Here is a 24593-nt window from a genome sequence, read left to right on the forward strand (position 1 = left end):
CAAAAGCAAAATGCTGAAATGTGGGTCCTATTAATGGCAATATTAGCTTTGCCTTTTAATTATAGGTAAATGTACATTGGAATAGCCCAGAGTCACCGATGATCTCATCTTGGGCTGTTGATTAGAGTATATTCATCCAACAACAGTTTTGTACATGAAGGTACTATAACTTAACCCAGAGAGTAATTCAGAAGGAAAAATGGAGAAACTTAGGGAAGTGCCACTGACAAGGTCTCCAACTGAGACACTGAGTGGATTCACATCTTTGAGTAATTGAGGCCACGGGCACAATGCTGAATTCAACTTCCATCCCTGAGGAAGCAAGCTGCTTAAACAAGAGTCTTTAATGATTGCGTATAAATAATTATGAACCCATAATGAAAAATAGGATTGAAAGAGTTAGAAACATTGGGGAAGATATGAAACATCATGTTCTTTCAGAACTTACTGTAGACCTTCACTTCATAGTGCTTTATCATTTCCCCAGCCTCATTAGTGGCTACACAAGAGTATCTTCCAGCATTGTCCTCCTGTGCATTGAGGATCTGCAGTGTCCTGCCACCTGGAAAATACACAATATCAAAGAGTCTCTGAAACCACAGTGGCACCAGCGTACCCTCAAACTTTCAGGGTTTTAGTTCTTAACATATTTCTTCTTACATATGCCAATTCTGGGATAGACATCCAATATAAGACAAACTACAACATAGATGGGCACTGCAAGGTAGGTGAGGACAGCCACGGAGGTCCCAGGGGTTCTCTCTGGACTCTCACTCCCATCCTGACCCCCCATGCATCCGTACACCTCCCTAGCTAAGGTCCTAATTTCACTCTCTTCATAAATAGGTTTCTGCCTTAATTATCTTCTTCCTCTCACCTACCTGGCCTATCAGGCCAGATTAATTGTGCTGAATCACAGTTCTTCCTCCTTAAAAATCATATATGGTTCTCAATTGACTAAAATATAAAGTCAAAACTCTTTAATCCAGGCGTTCAAAACATGGCTTCAACTTTCCTTCCTGACCTCATCTCTTGCCCCTTCACCCCCGAAAATATCTCCACTCAAGTGGTATTGAGAAGTGTATTTATTATTACTTGCACATGGCTAGGCCATTCTCACTTTGTATGTTTCCCACACTAGTCACCTTAATGATCCAAAACCTCTCCTAATTCATTTCCAATTAACTAAATTCTAGAACTTTCTCTAAAGTCTGGTTCAAGTTCTAACTAAGCAACAAAGCTTTTTCTGACCACTTCAATTCGCAGTGGCCGTTTCTTCTTTTGAATTCTTATAAAAGTTTTCATGTGCCATGATCATTCACAGACTCATATTGTTAATAAACTTTTGCATGTATTATCTCTCCTCCACTATAGGCTTGTAAATTTCTTAAAGCCAGTGATTATAACTTTCAATTCTATTTTCATATATATATTTTTTTCAAAGAGAAATAAATAAAATCCCTCAATTCAACAGGAAATGAATTTCTACCATTTTCAACATGCCACATTATACTTTCACAATTAATTACATCATGGTATTTATTGATTCCTTCTTACGTAAATATTTTTCTGATCTTTCAAGAAGTAATTTTCAGTACCTTAGATTATAAAACATATACAAAAAATTAGAAATTTAAGTATAAATAGAACATGACACAACCAATAACATAGATATTATACTTTTATAAAAAGTAAATGATGACTCTGCTTTTCTACAGCAGTAGATGACACAGATGCATCTTGGTCATCTCAAGTAAATTGATTACCTGGAAGGATACGAATATTTTGGTTAGATTCTAAAGGAGCTCCATCCTTAAACCAGGTGATGGTGGCTGGAGGGTATGAATAAGCTTCACAGACCAGAGAGGTGGGGCTGTTCAGGATGACAGTGACTTCCTCATGGCTGCCGTCGCTGCCTACACCAGCAATCGTAGGAGATACTGAAAAAAGATTAAAATTTGCTTGAAGAAATACATTTATAAATTTCTCTATCTGTGCATTTCTAAATTTCTATTGTATTTACATGTATAATTCTATTCCATAACAGTTACAGAAAACAATTATTGTTCTTATTCTACACAAAAGTAGTGAGATCCCTCAGAAAACTCACAAGATAATGAGGAGATGACACATAAACAAGGAATCATAACATAATACAGTAATGGCAATAACGGGAATGTTGGAGGAAGGTTAGCAGAGGCACGGTATTTGGTCCAACCTGAGGTATGGGGTGTGAAGTCTCATTAGAGAAGGCCTCCTAAAGGAGGATGTGGTAAAGTAAGCCTTAAAAGATTAGTGGTAGTTAGCAGGTGAAAAGACGGAGACTAGTAAAGAGAGGGAGTGTATTGAGAGCAGAGCAGTAGTAAGCAATGAGGGGCAAGAAGGGAATATAGAGAAGACAAACGCGAGTGAGTCAATACTGGAAGCAAGAATAAAAGAGGCATATTTGTTTCATAGAAGATAACAAGGGACTGAACTAGAGCACAAAAGGAAGAGCACAAAAGGAGGGAGCAACTAAAGAAAGACTTAGGACATTAATTGGCGGGACTTGATGATGGAATTTGGGAGCTAAAGAAAACAGCTCAAAGAGAATGTCCAGTTTTCTTGCTTGGGGACCTTGTTAAACTGCAGTGAGCAATGAACTAAAAGTACAGAAAGATTCATTCATTTAGGAGGGGAAGATGGTTCTTTCAGTTCTGAATATTTTATATTTTAAGTGTCTATGAGAATTCCAGGTAGAAATGTCCAATAAGCAATTCTATATAGTAATCTGAACCTTGTAAGAAAGATCTGGGTTGCAGGTATGGATTTTCAAAGTCTTTTGTCTATAGGAGATGATAATTAAACATCTGGGAATGAATTGTATTATTTGAAGAGAATATCTAGAGTATCAAGAGCAGTGAAGTAAGGGCAGAATACTAGGGGACTCATTGTTTATGAGACGGATCTAGTAAGAGTCTATAAAGGAGAGAGAAATGGAGCAACCAAAGGGGCACAGAGAAAACTAGGGGAGAACACTAGGAGAAAGAGATCAATAATGTACAAAACGTTAAGATCATGACTGAAAAATATTTGTCGGACCTGGCAACAGGATAGTTCTTGCCATAGCAGTGTCAAGAATGACGTGGGCAGAAGCCTGTTTTCAGAGGGACAGGAAGAGCAGACAGGGAGTGGTTAAATATGAAGTGGTGGAGACAGTAGAAGGTGAAGCTGCCCAGTAAGACAGACTGTGGGAAGAACTGACATACCAAAGAAGGTGGAAAGACAAAGGGTCAAGGGCATAAGTGCAAGCAGAAACTGTGTCCAAGAAGGATAACTCATTCTCTGGGAAAAGAAAGGGTAAAAGCACTGAATTTATGGCTGGGTAGGTTGGAAGTTACAAACATAGACACTTAGCCTCAACTTTATGAAGTTGGTGAAAAAGAAGGCTTTGATTCAGATCCCTCAGTTGTCAGTGAATGAGGGATAGTGACAAGGAAATGGGTAAGTAACCAGAAAATGGTGAAGTTTTGGAGGAAGGTGGTGTAGTCGGATGGCATGACTCAGGATACCTACAATATAGAATACGAGATCTCCGTTGGAGACGGTCTCAGGGGAGCTGATGTCTCTAAGGAGGGTCAAATTTCAATCACAGCCAGGGGCTACAGAGAGTTTTAAGTCAGGTTTTCAGAGAAGACAGAGGACGTGATTTCGAGATGGGTCAATATGGGGAGGTAAAGCAGTAGTGGGAAGAATAAGGCAAGAGGAACTTAGAGCTGTAAGAGAAGCAATGAGCTGCGGGAGAGGAGAGATAACCCAGAGGTCATCCAGGGCTGGGCATTTGCCTTTTATATACCGACTGGATGTGCAGAGATCACAGACATGTTAGGAGACAAGTGGCTCATACATTTCATTCATATTTATCCATGTATTCTATCATGCAATGCTGTAGTAGGTGCTGGGGTTCCAGCCTTGGGGATTTATAGTTTGTACAATTATTATATGTACACACATATACACACACTATTCCTTTAATACTTGCTTATGCATTATCTGGTATTTTTTCACACAAACATCTGAAAGCTGAGACATTATCTGGTATTTTGATTTAACTTTTGTTTGCATATATCTCTTCTATTCAATTAGACTGTAAGCTCCCTGAAGCCTGTGTTCTATAGGAGAAGTTCTCATGTATGGGAATATCTATGTGCTACACAAGTAGTATAGCTAGTAACTACAAAAACAAACAAACACTATAAAAAATTGCATACTCACTTCCAGGTGAGTTGATTTTAGTAGAATCATTTTGATATTGGTAATCAAATGTAATACATTTATGTGGTATATTTTACATTTCAAAAAGTGAGCAGAAATTATGAATCTATTTTAATGTCTTCCCTGAGACATAAGCATGACTGACGCTAAAGGAACCGAATGTACCAATACACACAGTTATGTCATCACTCCTAGTCCACAATGACATTAATATGGACAATTTCCAGTAATGGAAGAATCTCACAAAGAAGAGATAAAATATCTCAGGTTGAGACTCATTTATTGTTTGTTTATCTGCTTCTCTTTGACCAGCATATCTTTATTCTTTACTACGGCTTGTTTAATGTCTGTCTTGCTCATAGTGGTGTCCCTAGCACAAAATACTGCCTGGTGCCTAGAACATAGCAGGTATTCTATATGTAATGAATGAATTTATGAATTACTTAATTCAGGAAAAACAGTAAATGTACACAAGTGCTGGTCCTCCTTACATGATGAAATTCTATGATAGAAACGTTAAGTTAACAGAGAAAGAAAAGAAGAGAGTTTAGCTTATAGTCATGTCTGATTTTTCAAGATTTGAAGCAAAGCTGATACTTACTAAACACATTAAGACTGAAACTTTTGCTCTTGTCACCAGCCGTATTAGAAGCCAAACACGTATATCTTCCAGTGTGTGACACTTGGGCATTGGTAATTTGAAGAAAACGGCCACCAGATGCCATGTGGTGGGCTTCATCTTCTTGAACAAGCTGCCCATCTTTGTGCCAGGTGATTTTTGGTACTGGATTCCCTGTAAGAAAAGCCATTTCTGAGAGTTTGCTAATAATCACGTCTACGATTGATATTGAAAGAGAGAGTTGTACACTCATTTGTCTGCTTACATATTCCACCTTTAAAATAATGCAGTAATCATTCATTTAAAAATAAATTTTCAAACTAACCTATTTTCTAATAGTAATGATCATGCCATAACTTAAAAAATATACATAAATTACAAATGTAAGTTAGTTTTCATCTATAAGTGAAATTATTCTAAATTGACCTTTGTGTTTAACTAAAATTATACCATACTTTAGGTGATTATAATTAAATATTTTCATAGTACAGTTTAAAAAGAATGCAGCATGCATTTTTAGTAAAAATATTACTCACAAATACCTTTGCATTCATATTTAACTTTTAAAGAAGATTTTATATTTTTGAAAAAAAAGCTGTAAAAAAGTAAAACTTTTAATGAAACAATTCAATAAGCAGATATTTTGAGTTTATTCCAGGATTCCAGCATAGATAGATGGTTAGATAGAGATATAAATATATTAATTATTCTTTTACTATTATAGCCTATGGGGAAAAAGATCTTTTATATCTGTTTTTAAATAAGGCTTATGTTAAATATTAAGTTTTAAATTTTCAAATAGTTTATAAAAATTTAAAACCATAAAAGCAGGTCATGTTAGGTAAGAGGGCTAGGATTAAATATTAAAATTATTCAGCTTGAGGGGAGAATTCTATAAAATTTAGTCAACTTTTTTCTATGTGATAGTTGTTAATTACTACATTGTTTCTAAAAAAATAATTACTAGGTTAAGTAATAGGATATGCCACACTCTTTACATCTGCCTTTCCTAAAACAGAAACATATCCTTGCTTACTTAAATTCATTGCTCACACAAGGCACGTAAACAATGAACTAAGAAACTCATCAAATCTCCCTTAAAACTCTGGCTTTCCATAAAATGTTATGGCCTACTCTCATTATTCCTTTAAAACTGTGAGGCCCTCTACAATAAAAAGGCTTGAAAATGTCCTCTCAGAGATTTATTTTGATTACATGCAACAATGCAATTCAGTGGTAAAGATGGTGAAATCAGTTTTGGATTTTTATTTTTCCTAGTCTCTATTACCTTTGTAATATGCAGATGTGTTAACGAAAGGGGACAGTTTTGTTCTTGGATAATCCCCACTATCAAATAATGCCATTTTCCCACCAAAACTCCTACCCTATTTCTTTGAAATGAAATTTAAAAAAACAGGAAAAAGAAAGGAGGGCATAAGCACAGGGAAGGAAAGAGAAAATAAAAGGAAGTATGGCAGGAAAAACCTACATGTAAGTAGAAATAATAATTTTTTTTAAAAAAGAATAATTTATCAAGTTGAAAGAGAAGGCCAGTACCTGTCTTCCTTCTTCCCTCCCTCCCTCCCATCTTCCCTCCCTCCCTCACTTCCTCCCTTTTCTCCTTTCTTCCTTCCTTCCCTCCCTCCCTCCTTCCCTTTCTCCCTTCTCTCCTTCCTTCCTTCTTTCCTTCCTTTCTGGCTTCCTTCTTTCCTTCCCTCCCTCCCTCCCTCCTTTCCTTCTTTCTTGTGAGTATTTCCTTTTTGTCTGCACAGAATCTGAGAGGTTTCCTCCTACATTTCTACCGGCTGTATTTGGCTAGAATTCAATGTCTAATGCTTATAATAGTAACTGGACTTTTTCTCAACCAGTTAAGATACATATTGGTGGCAATGGCTATGGGGGGGGGGTATGAGAGCTGAGCCCCTCACCTGTCACTGCACAAGTCAGCATCACACTCTGCTTCTCTTTTACCTTCACATCCTCCAATGTATTTTCACCCACAATATGAGGCGGTACTAAAAAAAAAAAAATAATAATAATAATAAGTAACACCTCTAGCAGCAGGCCTGATATTTTATGGTTGTCTATGTTTATATTATATTTTATTAAACTATAACCTTCAAAACAAATCCCCAATTCTCATTCATTATTTGAATGTCATAATATTATTTTGATCAATTCTAGTTTTAAGATACAGTCTAAAGTTATATGTCATGAATCCAATTATAGTGAATTTTATTGTAATGTAAATCATAAAGTCTGGATAAAACATGTGTCAACAAATCAATGAGTAAAAACGTTTCTTAGACATTTATTTCTCCCACTATAACTCTAATATGTATTCATATTAAAGAAGTCATTCAGCAATTCAGAATATTGTTGAATAATTGTGAACTGACAAGACATGGCATTTTAGCCATTTTAATCAGACTGATGCCTCCAAACAATTTTAACATTGAATTCTTGCCAAGAGTCACAGTTCAGGGGCCAAAGAACACATCAGCATGAAATCAAGCTGTAAATCAATTTTAACTCTTCTTCCAGAATGTATCTAAGCCAATTCAATGTGTTTCTAGGTATCGCAAATTATATAAGTACCTAATACTGAAAGTCCAAAGATTTTTCTTTCTTCACCAGCTGCATTCCTTACAACACAAGTATACTGACCAGCGTCTTCCATTCTGGTTTGCATCAACCGAAGGGTCCTGCCTCCTGGAAAAGCAAACCAGCAGATGACTTCAAAAGAAGACTGACACTTTACAGGTTGTCCAAGTGATGCTCAATTTAGGTAAAAATTTAATCAGTATGTTTTGGAGGCCTTTAAAATAAATTTATGTCAAGCACTTTTTAAAAAATAATCACTATAGAGGCTGGGCACAGTGGCTGACATCTGTAATCCCAGCACTTTGGGAGGCTGAGGCAGGAGGATTGCTTGAGGTCAGCCTGGGCAACATAGCAAGACTTTGTCTCTACAAAAAAATAAAATAAAAAATAAAATTGCTGAGCATGGTGCTGCACGCCTGTAATCCCAGCTACTCAGGAAGCTGAGGTAGGAGGATTGCTTGAACCCAGGAATTTGAAGCTGCTGTGAGACATGATTGTACCACTGTACTCCAGCTTGGGTGACAGAGTGAGACTCTGCCTCTAAAAATAAATAAATCACATGTTTTAAGCCTATATAAAACAGAAAACATAATTCAGAAAAATTTTCTCGTTCAATAAATTAAAAAAATACAATGCTAGGTGGCAGACAGCAAGCAAGAAATAGAATTTCACAGAGAAGGTGATGTTTGAATACAATCTTAAAAGGCAGGTATATTTTAACACATAAGTTGAGAGATGCTATTATAAGTGGAGTATGAATGAAGAGATAGAGGTAGAAAGCAGATGTGTAAAACGGTACTTAAAGCAGAGCAGGTGGAAAAAAACAGTAAGAGATGAGGCTAGATAGAGTATGGTCAGATTCTGTAGGCCGTTGAATGCTATGGTAAGGAATTTAGACTTTACTGTGTTCACTAAAGTCTATGGAAGCTTGTGAACAAAAGAAGGTCATGATCTTATTTGTGCTTTAGAAAGATAACTGTTATAGGATGTTTAGGACAAGATTACCAGTTTGCCACTGAACACATTAAAATGGGAATGCCAGCAAGAAGACCAGACCAGCAATCCAGATTTGAGTGACATCAATATAAAAGCGACATTGTGAAGACTGACTCCCAGCTTTCAACCGAGTTTCATAGAATCCTATAGCTACATATATCAAAGGTTATGGGGTCACCTCATGCACTACTATAACGCTGATTTTTTTTTCTCTTTATATTTTGAACTTTGTACTATTTTGTTTGAAGAAATAGTCTTCATCCAAGAGATGCATGCAGACTGAGAGTGAAACTCTCATATGCCAAGGGGCATAATTTGAAGGTAAACTCTAAGGATAAAGGTAGAGGAGGTGACAAATGAGATGAAACCGAGCTTGCAAAGAACTAAGAGACACACCAGGAGGACAGTCCTGGAAACCTTTTGAGGAGTAAAGTTGAAGAAAAAAAAAAAACCCCAGTCATTTCTTAGATTTTGTAGTAATTTTCTAGCTGGTGTATTTTTGCTTAGCATTGTAAGTTGAAATAAAAAAAATTATAATGGTTAAACATGAAATTTTCATGTAAATATTCACCTGAATCTGGTTTTGCCAAGTGTTTCCATCTGTATTCTGTTTATACAAGCACAACCAGCTGACACTGAGCTTTTTCTATAAGCAACCTCCCCACCCTCAACCCACTGAAAGGTGAACTTAGTAGTGTCTTATTCAGACAGACAGAGCTGGGTATCTGAATCCAGTCTTTTTTTCCCAGCTGAATTTAAGCACACAAAGTTGAATACAGAAATTATCTACATATCTTTTAAAAAACTTATGTAAATTAGGAAAGGATTCAAGTACCCAACTGCTACTTCAGATTAGGGAGACCATAATATGATCCCAGTTGAGAGAGATTAAAGCAATGCAACTTCCATGAATCATTGCCAGCTCTCCAAAACCTCAGCCTCGTAAATCTCATGATCTTTCACTTCTCTTTGTTCCCTCATCCTCTCACTTAATCTAGCAGAAAACAAAAGGGTTCTGACAGTAAGTTATATGGAGATGTTTTTTGTACCTATTAAATTTTTATAGCAGCTATCTGTTCTTGGTGGATAACTTCGTAACAATGGTAGGGTCTTCACCAAAGTACTGCTTTCAGAAAAATTGCACTGAAAGTCTCAGGAGGACTAGTCTCAATGAAACAGAAGTGTGCAGCAGACCGAGGACCAAGCAAGGCATATGCCATTCATTTGGTTCTCATTCATTGATTGCACAGGACACATGTTCAGACTGTAAAGCTGAGTAACTCCTTTGGCAGCACCACAAGGTGAAATACTTTTAATGTGTTCACTCAGGGATCCCCAGCTGCTAGTCAAGCAAAATAACACTAAATAAAACCAAAACACCACTCCTGTAAATCTATAACAAGCCAGAGTATATCACTTTATCTTGCCTTTTGCATTTCCAGAAGCTCTGATGTACTTATTGTATTTAATAAGAGGTCCTACTTTCTCAGCAATTGAACATTTTTGTAAAAGCCAAATCATATGAGTATGATTTCCAGACAAAAAGATAATATGTTCAGACTTTTGGTAACTAAAGCTTAATAAAATCTTTGCTATTACTGTGCACTTCCTAAGATCAACAGAGACTGAGTCCTGTGAAAATGAAAGCATTATAGTAAAGGAAGAAAAGTTTCTCAGGAGCAGAGACCACAGACATCCAGGTTGTTTATAGCAATAATGACAAACAGGTATTGGATGCTCACCATAGAGGCAAGTACTGTGTTAACTACTTTAGACACTTCAACCCATTTCATCTTTACAAAAATCCTAAGAGGCAAATACTATTAATAACTTCACTTTACAAGTGATGAAATGGAAATCAGCAAAGTTAAGTAACTGGTCTGAGGTCATAAATAAAGTATTATAGGCTATAAATGTGGTTAATAGCAATGTGCATTCATCAAGCTCCTATTATTTATTAGGCTAAGATCAGGAAGAAACAGAGGGACCTTGGGTTATTTAGACCTAATTGCAACACTAGGAAAAGATCTTTTCTGGAAATGCTTTCAATAGTGGCAATTTAAACTTTCAACAGATTTAGGGGCAGGGAGCTTATGGCCACTTAAAGTAGCTCATATTGACTTTAAACAAGCTAAATATTTTTTTAAAGTTGCTTATATTCAGACCCAAATCTGTCCCTAGAATCTTCCATACACTGACGTTACTTTTAACCTCTGGAACTAAACAAAACCAACATAGTACTTTCTACACCATAGCTTTTCCATTATTTAAATTTAATTTGCGTTAGGCAGCAAATAAACCGCAAGGTTTACTTTTCTGAGATAAATCAATCAGATGTATTAATTATTTCATGATCATTTATCATCATGGTTATCTTCCCTTGAAAATATTATCAATAAATCCTTCTTCTAATCTTCTTAATAAGACCTGCTAAGTCTAGAGTACAACTGATCTCTTACTTTTCTTATTGGAGAAAATATAGTTTATTAATGTGGCAAAATACTGCTTTTGTCTTCTTGTAATCATATTATACTGTTAATGCACACTAACTAACACAATTCAGAGATCTCTTTAAATTAAGAATTCTGAATCTATACCTCACCATAGTTTTCATCATTGGTTTTTATTCTAAGTGCAGAGAGATTATAAACTAGTACAATCCTAGATTTAAAAAAGGACATCACAAGCCTTATTTAACCTTCATCTTGTTAGGCTTAACTCAAAAGTTCCAGCATGAGGTATATTTGAATTTGGATCCCTTTATTCAACATATTAGGTATTTTTCTAAGTATCCAAGCTTTTTACTAACCACAAACTTGGCAAGATTATCTTCCTAGTCTGTATCCAAGTCATTACTAAAACGGGCCAAGTGCAGATTCCTGTGGCATACCTCAAGAAACCTCTCTCCACGCTTACATTGATCCATAAATGACAAGCTATTCACAGGTTTTCCTAAATAATTATATGACGACTAAGCTGAATATCTCTTTTACAATAATGATAAAGTCTTAGCTCACAGGAAGCTATCTCATCCTAGAAATATAAACATCATTGAGATTAGTCATGAGTAAGTTGAAATACTTGGATATAGGGGTATGTTATATAACACGGTTCACTGCAGGCTTTGGATCTGATTTCAGCACTTGTTTTAATTCTTCACTTTTCAAATTGGTTGATCCTTATTGTAGCATGAACACTTTGACATCCCCGTGATTTAAGCAATAAGTGAGTGCCAAGATTTATCTCCTAAAGGAGTCTAGAGATGTTTGCATATTTCCCTCATTGTAATATACCTTCTGGTGTTCTTTATTTTTTATTAATATGATTAGTGAGTATCATAGTAAGCATCTAGATCAAAAAGGAAAATAAAACAATAAAAACACCAAGAAATCTGAAATTAAGGAGAAATTGTGGCCGTATGAAGCTAACCGGATTATCAGGCTACCAGAATTTCTAATACCTGAGAGAATCCTCACAGAGCTGCTAAGGCTGACAGGCCACCCATCCTTCAGCCAGGTTATTGAAGGCAGGGGGATTCCTGAAGCTTCACAAGTCAAGGACACAGAGTTCTTTTCCACCACACTGATATTCTCAGGTGCCCCATGGTTTCCTTCGATGCTTGGAGGGGCTGTAAGACAAAACAAAACAAACAGGAAATGGAAAGGAAAGTAGCTAATGCATATCAAACACCAAATCTCAAACAGCTTATTGTTAATAATAAGGCTTCCATTTTCTGGTCAACAGTAAGCAAAATAAGTAATCACAACAGTGAGCTATTTTCTTGTGTGTGTGTGTGATATTCCTGAAAGTAAAAACGTCATTTATTCCCCATTCTTAGTAGTAAATGACTTTCATATTGTTATTCCAATAGTGGTTAGTGATTTTGTAAGAGTTACTCATCTTTTCTGGTAAATTTACAATATGGATTCATGACCTTCGTAAGGGCAAGATTTTCTAAAAAGTAATTCTAACTCCTAAAAATTAAGAGTAATCTAACAAAAAGATACTTCAGATTAATTCATTTTCTCTTTTGTATTGTGATTCATTTTGCTTTGGAGCACACACCGGTTGCAAACTCTAGGATATGAACATTGAGCTTTGTACATGTCTTCACTGGTTTTAAGTTATAAGATTTGTGTCCGTTAAACTTACCATTGTTTCTATAGATTTAAAAATTATACTTCAAATTTTATGCATCCAAATAGTTATCCTGTGTATGTTTGGTCTATTCCTAATGACATTTAGGGCTCATTCATTAGAATATTAAAGCTAAGTTCAGTATAGTTCATGCCCAGCGGATGAACTTATGTTTATACTAACCTAGTTAAGCCAGCAAATTTGGAAAACATATAATAAAGGAATTTTACTTGGGACAGCATTGGACCAAAAGCACTTAAAGAAAACAATTTTCTATTTTACTATGTGCTTTCCTAAAAGAATATCCAATATGTGCTTATCTCAGTAAGGTAAATAATGTGAGGCCAGGCTTAGAAGGATAAAATGATCAGATTGATCTAGGAAAGAAGTATATGTTTTAAAAAGGATAGACTATAAATAAATGGTTTTCAATAGTTAAGGCCTCTACTTTCCAGCCAGGATGTTTGATTATATCAGCCAGTGAATAGACCTACTGAGCCTTTTTTTACTTACCATGTACACTTAAGTCATATTTTCTGTCAGCCATTCCTGCTGCATTTACAGCAACACACACATAGCGGCCTGTGTCAGATACATGAATGTTCTTCAGCTGAAGGATGCGACCTTCATCCAATATTTCCACTCCTCTTGCCTTGGTCAAGGGGCGGCCATCTTTCATCCAGGTGACTGCTGGTTGAGGAATACCCTGCACCTCACACTCCAAGGAAACACTCTTGCCTCGAGTCACAGTAATTTCAGTAGGGTGGCTGCCACTGTTGGTTATGGTTGGTCGAACTGGACAGGGGGGAAAGAAAAAAGAAACAAATAGGAAATGTGTGCTTCAAGTCTTGCATAGGAATTTTCATTGGCCAAAGTTAAATACATTTTTTTATGTTAAAATATTAACTCCTAAAGAAAAGACCCAGGACTATTTGATATGGCATTACTATATTGAGAGGTGGAAATCTTCTCCAATGTTTCTAAAGGGGTTCATACCGAAAATAAAACTGTTGGTACAGTAAGAAAAGAATGTTGTGCTGTCTTTAATGCAAATATTTGAACTTGTCACATGTAGCTCTGCTTTACATAAGTCTTCCTAGTACTAATTTTCTTTTTTTTAATTGAAAAATTATTTTATTTTGTGTTCTATGAAATGTATGCATATTTTTTTATTTCAGCATATTATGGAGGTACAAAAGTTTAAGTTACGTATATTGCACTTGTCCCCCCTTCCCCTGCCCCGAATCAGAGCTTCAAGCGTGTCCATCCCCTAGACGGTGCACATCGCACTCATTTTGTATGTATTGACACAATGTCTATTACCTTTCCTTTCTTCCTTCTACCTTCTACTATGGGAGTTGGAAAAACCAATTGTTTCTTGTGGCCCCATGAATTAATTTAGGCCTACAAAAATCTAAACAGAGATCTGCTGGGGGGTTGGAGGAAATTATTTAATAAAGAGAAAATACACAACCACTTTCCCTTCATCTTGCCTTCAGTGTGGATCTGACGTCACAGCTGCAGCAACCTTCTTGAGACCATGAAAGAAGGATCAGGAGAATCCCAGAGCTCTTGCCTGATATGATGAAGCTACCGACCAACTCCAGTGACAAACAGCCAACCTCAGGGTTCTCATTTCATGATAACCTCTACTTGTTTAAGCCACTGACAGCCAGTTATTCTGTTACTTGCAGCTAAATTTACCTAGCTGATATTGACTCTAAGAACAAAAATTAGACCAACTCTAATACACACGTGTGTGGAAAGAAAAATGGGCCAGCGTCAGTAATCCTGTGTTCTAGTGCCAGTTCTGCGACACACAAGCCATGTCCCCTCGGTCAGCCATGGGAACCTCTCTGAGCTTATGTTTCCACATAGGCAAAAAGTGGAGGCAATAGTTTTGTCTTCAATAACAGCTCACATAAAGATTAAATAGTTCTGTAAATATTTTAGGCACTCTAAAATCTTATACAAGTTAAATATTCTTTAAACTAAAATATTGTACATGTTGTAAATATTTTTACATATTATAAGTACAATGCTACATCATCCCCCTCCACACATCCACTATTCTGCCCCCAATAAATTACAACCACACCGATGTGTCTGCCATCGGGCAGCTAAGCAGAGTGAACAGCTGTGCTGCTCCACACATAACAGGCAGAAAGAAGTGACTCTTCTCTGGTCGTCTGAGCACAATTTAAATTTGTGGGTAATATGATAGTTATATGATAACCAGACTAGTTTGAATGAATATTAAACATATGAAGAAAATGTTAAAGGGAAGGATGAAAAGATATAAAAGACAATTGTGCCAAAGCCTGGCTGATTAATAGCTTACCATAAACTTGCAGATTGTAATCTTTCTTTGCGGTTCCAGCAACATTCGATGCCACACACGTATAGAGGCCTGCATCAGGTTTTTCAGCGACTGAAATTTGTAACTGCCTGCCTCCAGATAAAATTCTAACTCGCCCTATAGAATCAGTGAGCACTGGAGAGCCTGCAAAGAAAACCAAACGACAGAATATGAAGCAAAAATATACAGCATTTTGTATACATACTCTGATAGTATGTATACTTATTTATGTGCTTCCTAGGTCAAGTACCTAAAATGTAGGTGACCCTGCAAAATAATCCTGCCCTGGTGTGCAAAATGAAGGAGGACTAAAATTTAAATAAATGAAAAATTAAGTTGATCGAGTACTTGGCACAAGTATTTGTTGATGCATAAATTGAAAATATGTTTGACGGCAGAATTTAATCTTAACGTACATTGCAAAACTATCACAAACTAGCAAAAATATTTAATTTAGAAAATAATTTTTAAAATCTATTTTAAAGAAGAAAATTTAGTTCTTTGAATGGTGGATTTTGGATGATTATATCTACTTCGTAGTGCATTTGATTAAAAAACAATCAGTGCAGGAAATTAATTTTTCCTGGCAAGTAATTAGTCTTGAAAATGAAGATTTTTTTTTTCAGCTGGATAGTGTAAAAGTATCATAGGTTGCACACTTAATACTAGCATTTATTAATAGTATGAAAACCCGAGGAAAGTTTATTTATAAACTGAGATGTTTGTCAAACAAAATAAATATTCATTTTGTATTTATATTTAATTTTATAAATTTCATAGATGATAACTGACCTTTCTTTTTCCAAATGAGATTTGGGGGTGGAATACCACTTGATTCACACAGTAGACTAATGAGATTCCCTTCAATGATTGTAAGTTGAGCAAGCTCATCAGAACCGTAAATATTTGGGGGTACTGAAAAAAAGAGGAAAAATATCATTTTTACACTCATTTCATAGAGAATTTTCCTTATACTTTACCTGCAAGAAAAAAAGGTTTCTATTCAAATGACATAAGGAAAAAATTAGTATATGAAGTTGACATATTAATATCATATTAAAAGTCACCTGAAAGATGTAAAATAAATAGCTAAAAGTAGACTTCCCATTTACACAGATATAAATTTAATTATCAAAATATTCAGAATGGCATACAAAGAAGCTAATTTATTATAGCTTACATAATAGCTAACATATTATAGCTTATTTCAATATAATATATATCTGATGCAAAATATTTAGACACTTTGCATCAAAGAGCTAAGGCATCTACCAAGTTTAAACTTAACCCAGTCACTGGTCCCTAGCCAGCTTTGATATCTCAGATGCTGAACAGAATTGGAAAATACAAGGCATATAACATACAGTAAAGAACAGAGGGCGGGGGGTTCTTCTAAGAGATGGACATATCACCTATTCTAGATTGCCCAGCCTGCTTCCCTACTAGCCTCCAGCTTCTCCCTGGAACCTTCAAAGTGAATCCTGATGACCCTCGCTTCTCTCAGAGTCTGGAGTCTGCAGATGCTGGCTGAACTCTCCCCTAGGACACTTCTCTGGCTGCAGTACATATCAGATGGTGGACGCTTGTTCTTCCAAGCTCCTGGAAGGTGAGAAGTGGGCAAATCCTCTTCAACCCACAGTGGAGCTTCCACTTATTGTTCAAACATGTGCTTGTAAAAGCCTCTGTTCCTTTTAGGCTCATACCATCTTTTTCTTATCCCCACCTGTAAACCTGTATTCTTCCCCTACCCACCGAACAATTTGATACTTGCTTTTAAACTTCCTCTTCATACCAAGTCCTGCCATCATTCTATGTGAACTCAACACCCACATGTATAACCAGTCTAAATACTCTGTACTCAGTTCCTTGACCAGCTGCTCATCCTTCTCCGTTAGAGGCCATACGATGGCTCTTTTTGTCATCTAGAACATTCCTCTGACAAATTTATAAATTTAGGTCGTTCTCTGACAATTGCTCTATTCTTCTTGTTCTCTCACTCAATTATTCCCAATTCTCAATTTATTGACTTAATTGAATCTCAAATCCTTCCACCTCTCAAAAATATCTAGCTGCCTACTTTTTTTTTTTTTTTTTACTGATCTCTCTATCCAGCTTAGATTTCATGATCAATAATTTGAACTGCTCCATTGCTGATATTCTCTCAAATGCTTTGCACCTTCGCCCTTCCTATTTAGAAACACCCTTACTCTGGATGAATCCTACAGTTTATTCTGTCATCACCTATACCACAGATTGAAAGTTCTACAGGAGAAAATGCCATCATTACATAGATGGCTGCTACTATAAGTTCGTGATCTCCATCCTAAATTCAACCTTCCTCTACCCCTATAGCTTCCATAATACAAATACTTGCAAATGCAGACCCCTACTCTGAGATCTAGACTTGTATATCCAACAGGCTACTTAACGCCTCAACTTGGATGCTTTAGAAGCACTGTCAACTTGACTTGTCTAAAATTCAACTTTGCCACCTTTGTTCCCCTGTGAGGGAGGGACATTGTCCTCCACACAGCCCAGTTGGCTAAGGCACCCAGTCATCCACACTTTACTCTTCTTGTTTCCACACCTCTTCATCTAATCAATTAATAATGTTGATTAAGTACATCTCAGGCTTATCTGCTTTCTTTTAAAACACAGATCTGAGCATCCCAGTCCTTCTTTAAATACATTTAATACATTCTATTGTCTTTAGAATCAAATCCATACTTTTTAAATTGATGTAAGAGGCCTCTTCAATCTGCACCATTTTACCTTTCTAGTTAATATCTCCTCTCCTCTGCCCCACAGCAGGCTCCACAGTGAATGATATTTGGCTCATTGAACACCGATATTGTTCTTCAGGGCTTAGTATTGCTTCCGTCCCCTTCGCAGAGTTAATGCCTACTCATCCTTAAGGTCTCAAGTAAATGTCATGTGCCCCATATGTTTTTCCACATAACCTCCTATGATAGCTCTTAGGAGATTTAATTTTAATTGACTATTTAAAGATTTTTATACACCAGCCAACTGTAAGTTCTGTGAGAACATTTTTGTCCTTCTAATTAACCTCTCTATATCTACACAGGCCATAGTGCCTGGAACATGGAAGGCCCACCGTAAATATTTTTGAGTGAATCTATTCTTGATGTCTTTTTCTCCTCTATCATTCATCCTTGTATCTACTGCATTCTGCTTTCCATTATTAAATTGCTTTTCTTTAAGGGGCATTGGTATGCTTGTTTGTAAAGTACATTTTGTAGTTTGTGACTAATTTGACTTCTCTGAAATGCATGATGTTATTCATTCGCCCATCCATCTATCCACCTTCAGCTTATTCATTGTGTTCTTCTGGGAACACCATTGTCTTTAGTTCCCATGATACGTGTTTTACTGAGTGTTCTCCTACCTCTGTGACTGTTCCTTCTCAGTTTCCTATTTGGAGTCTCTTTTTACCATCTCCCCTCTGATATGGTGCCCTTCTTAATGGCCCTTGAGAGTCATTCTAGATGGCACTCTTCTGTACGCATTCTTTTTACTCTTTTCAAGGGATTTCAGCTGCCACCTATATATTAATAGTCATGTCTCCAACTTTAGGTTTTAACTCTTATCTCTCCTAAATTATAAGTTCATATTTCTGACTACATGGAGGACAGCTTCACATGTATAGTCCACAGGTACCTCAAATATTACATATTAAAAATGAATTCTTCATTTTCTAATTGATCATCACTCCTAACTTTCCTTTTCTTTCTCTTTTTTTCAATCTTGATAAAACCTAGCCCAGTGTCTTATCCATCTTGGGTGCTAAATAATATTTTTCCCTTTTGAAACAAATGAGGAAAGAAGGAAAGAGGAAATGGAGCAGGAAAAAAGATGAAAAGAGGTAGAAACAGAAGTTAATGACAGCCAGTATGTAGTAAATATAAATTTACTATATAGTAAATTTTATTATTAAAAAGTTAATTAATCCTTTTATGTGGTGAATGATAGTGCTGCTTATAATCTGCCTCATGAATTTTTAAAGTGATAATAATAATTTATTAACAAGCCATTTTCTACATCAAGGCATGCTTTTAAAATTTTTTAAAATATTCATTCTTTATTGGAATCAAATTATTTCTTCTAGCTTTCTTTTTATGTAACATATGTTTGGCCAACAAACATATGAAAAAATGTTCAACATCACTAATCATCAGGGAAATGCAAATTAAAACTACAATGAGATACTGCCTTACTCCAGTTAGAATAGCCATTATTAAAAAGTAAAGAACAATAGATGTTGGCATGGATGCAGAGAGAAGGGAATGCTTATACACTGTTGGTGAGACTGCAGATTAGCACAACCTCTATGGAAAACACTATGGAGATTCCTCAAAGAAATAAATGTAAACCTAGCATTTGATCCAGCAATCCCACTTCTGGGAAGCTAACCAAAAGAAATGAAGTCATTTTACCAAAAACACACCAGCACTCGAATGTTCACTGCAGCACTATTCACAACTGCAAAGCTGTGGAATCAGTCTAAGTGCTCTTAAGTTCATGAGTGGATAAAGAAAATGTGGTATGTGTACATGCCATGAAGTACTACTAAGTCGAAAACCAGACACCATATGTTCTCACTAATAAATGGGAGCTAATAGACAGGTACACATGGTCACAAAGTGATATAAAAGACGTAAGAAGCCAAGAAGTGGGGAGGGTGGAAGGGTGGATGTGTGATTAAAAACTTACCTATTGGCTACAATGAACACTATTCTGGTGCTGGGCACACCAAAAGCCCTGACTTAAGCATTATACAAGATATCCATGTAACAAAAACACTTGTACCTCCTTAATTAATATTTTGAAATAAAAAATAAATAAATAGAATAAAATATGTTTTAGAATAAACTTTTATAAATCAAAGGTAAATTTCAGCTCATGATCTCACTAATTAAAAAGTTTAAACAAATACAACTGAAATTAAGAGTGCTAATATGTTATAAATGAATTTAAGTATTTAAAATAGAAGTGAATATGCTAGAAATGGAAGTGCTTTTTTAGCACACAGCCACAGCCAAAAAGTTGTGATTATTCTTAACAATTACCTTAACTGGTAACAAATGGTAAAATTTCAAGTGAGAAAAGCTTTTCTCCCTGTTCAGCATTACAATCCCATCTCCCAAGACACAAGCACATGCGTTCTCTCAGTCTCTTATACACACACACAGTTCACGTACATAATCTGACCTTTTGACTTATTTTCAATTGACCACCTACCACGAGTTCCTAGAGAAGGCCCAATCATTACAAGATCATGGCTGTAGAAGCTAACGGGCATGTTACTCAGGTAGAAGAGAATCATTCATCATCAAAGAAGTTGATCTATAATTGCACTTGAATTAGTTATATGAGCTGTACTGATTATTGTCCATCTATATATTATTTTCAATTTCAGTTACATGGATGAATGCCATTTTAAAAAGCGATGCGAAGGATAGAGGATTAAATCACAGGCTACATCATGTGCTTTACAGGGCCTGATTACGCTTACCCCAAATGTTGACATTATAGTTTTTCTCAGTTTTCCCTGCAACATTTGTTGCTTCACAAGTATAACGACCAGTGTCTTGAACCTGGGCATCTTCAATCTGAAAACAAAATCATGCTGTGAAACCACAGTTTCTATTTCACAGTTGGGGGTTTTCTATTTATACTCTTTGTGCTCTCTTATTCCTCAACTTCATTATGAAGAGTTACAAACACATAAAAAGTAAAGAAAATAGGAAATGAAAGCCTATACACCCATCCTCCAGATTTAAAATTTAACAGGATTCAACAATTTTCATGTATGTCATATCTTATTTTAGTCTGGTTTATATTAGTGGCTAAAAGTCTAGAAAGGCCTTTTAAATATAATTCAGATAAAATAGCAAAAGAATTTATAATTTTTGATAAATTTATTTAGGGCTTTAAAATATATAATCCTTATATAACTAGGAAACTGTTCAATAAATAACACCTTTATTATTGGTTTATTATATATGCTTTCCCCCCACACTGGATTTGTAAGCTTTTTCAAGCCAAGTATTATATTCAAATAGTTTCAATCTCCTAGTACTCAGTTTGATGCTTGATCGATTATTATCAGTAAATAAATTCTTCGTGTATTTATGTACAAAATGCATCTATATCCATTCATTCATTCATTGACCAGTTAGTAGTTATTACAAATTTGTACTAGGTACTGCAGATAGGAAATATAAAGATATATATATATATAATGTAATATATAGTTTCTGATTTGAGTTTACAATCTCATTGAGAATACAAAGCATGTTAACATAAAAAGTTTAATAAGTTATAAATAATAACACAAGATGATACAAGAACTACAATAAGCTGTATGTGACTTATTACCAAATAAGTTTACAATCACTAATTCCTAAAACATTCAAAAGAAGGAGAATCATTGGAGGTGGAGTGATCATTAAAAATGTTTAGGATAGCAGGGGTGCCCAGCAGGCATTTGATAAACACCTATTAATCAATTTATGTGAACAACAGAGCTAGAATTAGATAAAAGCACAGATGGAGAACTATGGAATATCAGACCTGAAAAGGTACTTTAAAATCCAACCTCCTCATTTTATAGCTAAGGAAACTCAGAATCAATTAAGAGATCTAAATTTCTCAGTCACATATTAGTAGCAGACCCACTCAAATCTATAAGTCTATAAGCACAGGCTTGCACATCTCATAAAGAGAGTTTGGGGGGGGTAGAATAGAGAGGAAGGATTAATATTTATTGAGCGCTTAGCATGTTCCAGGATAAATAAAATGCTAAGACTCTATTACTTGATCTGGTTAAAGCTGTGTATGAATGATAGTACACAGATAAGACAGTTTTATCTGACCAATCAGGTTTGAGTTCTGTAGACATTTTCATTCCACGGGTCTTCTCCCTACCCCCTTCAATGGGACCTGGCCAGTCTCTATGGTGGAGATCAATGGATCCCAGCATTTCTTCACCATCACCTGAAGAACCGAACTTACACTCAATGAGATTTGCATTGATACAAATGTCTCCTATCATTCAGCCGAAACTAAAATTTGAGATTTTCACTGGGTACTTTCTAGAATGCAGGGCTCTGCCTCTAAGCATGGGCAGTGCTTTTTCTTCTTTTTCTTTTTCCCTATGTATCTCAAATTGGTGTATCACTCTTTCTTTCATCGGTAATTCTGATGAAAGGTCTTTCATTTCTCACCCAGCTCCATTATTACAGGATCATAATTCCCAAGATCTTCATCCTTGTCTCTAGCATATACCTTCATGCTCCCTCCCACTCACCCCTGTGCCTCAGTCCTCCTAGGGTAAGCTACTCAGCTCACTGATCTTCCTATATACAGACATTTCTCAAGATTCTCTTTGTTTACCAGTAACAGCCTTCCTTTACCAAGAAGCTAGGGGGTAGTTAGTAGTGTGAGTTCTAAAGCTATACTCCTTGTGTTCTAATCCAATTTATGCCTCTTACTAACTATGGCCAGATTATTCAGCTAGTCTTCCAGTTTCTCAGTTAGGTTGTTACAAGGATTTTGTAAACATTCAGTGGCCTTTTGGCTTCCTGAATCCTAATTCCTTAGGTTAGCTTTCAATGTCAGCTCATATTTCACTCAAATTAACCTTATCAACATAAATTCCAAATATTTACTTTGTTAAATTCTCTGTTTCAGCCAAACTATCATACTTGCTTGTCTTAATCCGGCGTTTTGTTTCATCCACCCTTGGAAAGCCAAATAGTCTTTCAAAACATTTCCAGGCAACTAGGGCCTCTTTTGCTATCCCTTCAACATACATTGTCTGGACCATCCACTTGGTAATTGACTCAGACTTACAGCACTTACTGCATTTTTCAACTGAACTGTTAGCTAATTTTTCATATATTTATGTAAAGTTGGAAGACATCAAGGACATGAAATGTGTCATACTTTTTTACATTCTTATTCAGAGCAACTAAAACGGGTATTTACTGACTGGTTGAGTGACCAAAGCTGAGGCTCTGCTTAGACTGTTTCTATAATATTTTCCTAGAAGCATCTTTTTGAGATGGCCTCTGGATATGCATAGACAATTAAATATTTAAATCTCACTAATCAGAAAAATTAAAAATATTAGAAATCTCATCAATAAAAGGGTTCCTAGAATTTTGTAAGGTGACATTAGTACAACATTTGTAAAAGCCAGCCAAGTTTAATAATGATAATACTGAAACCATGAGCTCAGGAATAATACAAGGTGAAGTAAATGAATCTACATCCTTACCTCTAACACACTTCCATTTTTGGAGATACTGAGGCCTGGTTTCTTCAGCAAATGGCGGCCATCTTTCAACCAAGTAAGAGTAGGTGTGGGAACAGCATCGCTCTGACATAGCAACTCCACAGTTTGGCCAATGATGACAGAGACGTTCTGTTCTTCTCCAACAATATTTGGTGGAGCTAAGTGAAAAGTGGGTTTTCTTTCAGGATAAAACAGGCCAGTACCCTGTTTATCTTCATTAATCATCAGGACATATACTGAATAACTGTATTAGTTCTTTTAAGATGTAGGATCACAATCATTCTAACATAACTTCTTTGCATCCTTTGGTTCAGAATCAAGTGTCAATAAATCACTGATTAATGTATTTCCATTGAGCAAAAATAGTTCTCACTAAATTTTTATTTAAAACATTTTTAGAACTGGAAGTTCTCACCAAGTGCCCAAGTAAGAAACCTCTGGAACTAGATGTTACTGCTTAAGGTTTTCAAAGTAATGAATCACTCATGAAATATTTTGGAAACAGCAATGAATTAAAAGCAAACACACTTTCAATATTTATTTATATTTTTTGCAAAAGAAATAAATTCATAGTCACAGAGGCAAAATTAAAAAATAGAGTTGGAAGAGATCATAGAGCTCATCTTGTTCCACCTCATAGTGTGCAAGACATAAAATGGGTGACAGATAATAGCTTGTGCAAAATAATATGACAAATCAGTGACAAGGCTAGGAGTCTTCTGACTTGCAGTTTAGCGTTCTTCTTGGTTTTCCATGGTGCCTTGTCCACTTTCTATGGAACGAAGACCATGTGGGATAAATGATACAATAAAGAACAAAGCAATCACTGACCAGCTGTGCAGCATACACACGATTACATAAAAAGAGGAAATGAGTTGAAATTTTAATGAGATTAAAACTAGAATTCCCTGGCTGTAAGGCTTGTCAGATGCTGAAATGTGTTCTTGGAGAAGTATAAGGAATCTCCTTCCCTTGGGTGTATTAAAGAATAGAGTAAACAATCATCTGTCTTACATGGTTTGGGTACAGCCCTGCCAAGAATGAGAGGGTGGGCTCTGTAAGCTCTCGAGAACTCTTTCAGGACTGTATATATGATAATTCAGAAAACACAAAGTAATGATGAAATCAGGCCTGTTATAAAAGGGCCACTCGAGAAAGCACAGAGGGGAATTTCCTTGGCCATTTCTCATTAAATTCCATAACTATTCAGGATTGTAGGAAACTTAACATATTTGTAGTATTTTTTTTTTTTTTTTTTACAAGACAGGTTAAGTTGCATTGAAATGAATCCTAAGGGACTTTGC

The 24593-nt window shown here is 35.8% G+C and overlaps 1 protein-coding gene across 1 annotated transcript in view; it reads right to left on the reverse strand.

Annotated features, from left to right (window-relative positions):
- Positions 1–24593, reverse strand: part of HMCN1 (hemicentin 1) — a 414078-nt gene that overhangs the window by 112797 nt on the left and 276688 nt on the right. Inside the window, exons 41-51 of the mRNA XM_069459659.1 lie at positions 23272–23447; positions 20503–20599; positions 15762–15884; positions 14952–15113; positions 13124–13405; positions 11934–12101; positions 7472–7585; positions 6802–6888; positions 4856–5047; positions 1767–1940; positions 449–562 (exon numbers count right to left, since the gene is read on the reverse strand). Of these exons, the coding sequence (XP_069315760.1) occupies positions 449–562; positions 1767–1940; positions 4856–5047; positions 6802–6888; positions 7472–7585; positions 11934–12101; positions 13124–13405; positions 14952–15113; positions 15762–15884; positions 20503–20599; positions 23272–23447 (1689 nt within the window). The remainder of the gene's footprint in view (positions 1–448; positions 563–1766; positions 1941–4855; positions 5048–6801; positions 6889–7471; positions 7586–11933; positions 12102–13123; positions 13406–14951; positions 15114–15761; positions 15885–20502; positions 20600–23271; positions 23448–24593) is intronic.

The sequence above is a fragment of the Eulemur rufifrons genome, chromosome 27, assembly GCF_041146395.1.
Source record: "Eulemur rufifrons isolate Redbay chromosome 27, OSU_ERuf_1, whole genome shotgun sequence".
In the NCBI taxonomy this organism is placed as follows: Eukaryota; Metazoa; Chordata; class Mammalia; order Primates; family Lemuridae; genus Eulemur; species Eulemur rufifrons.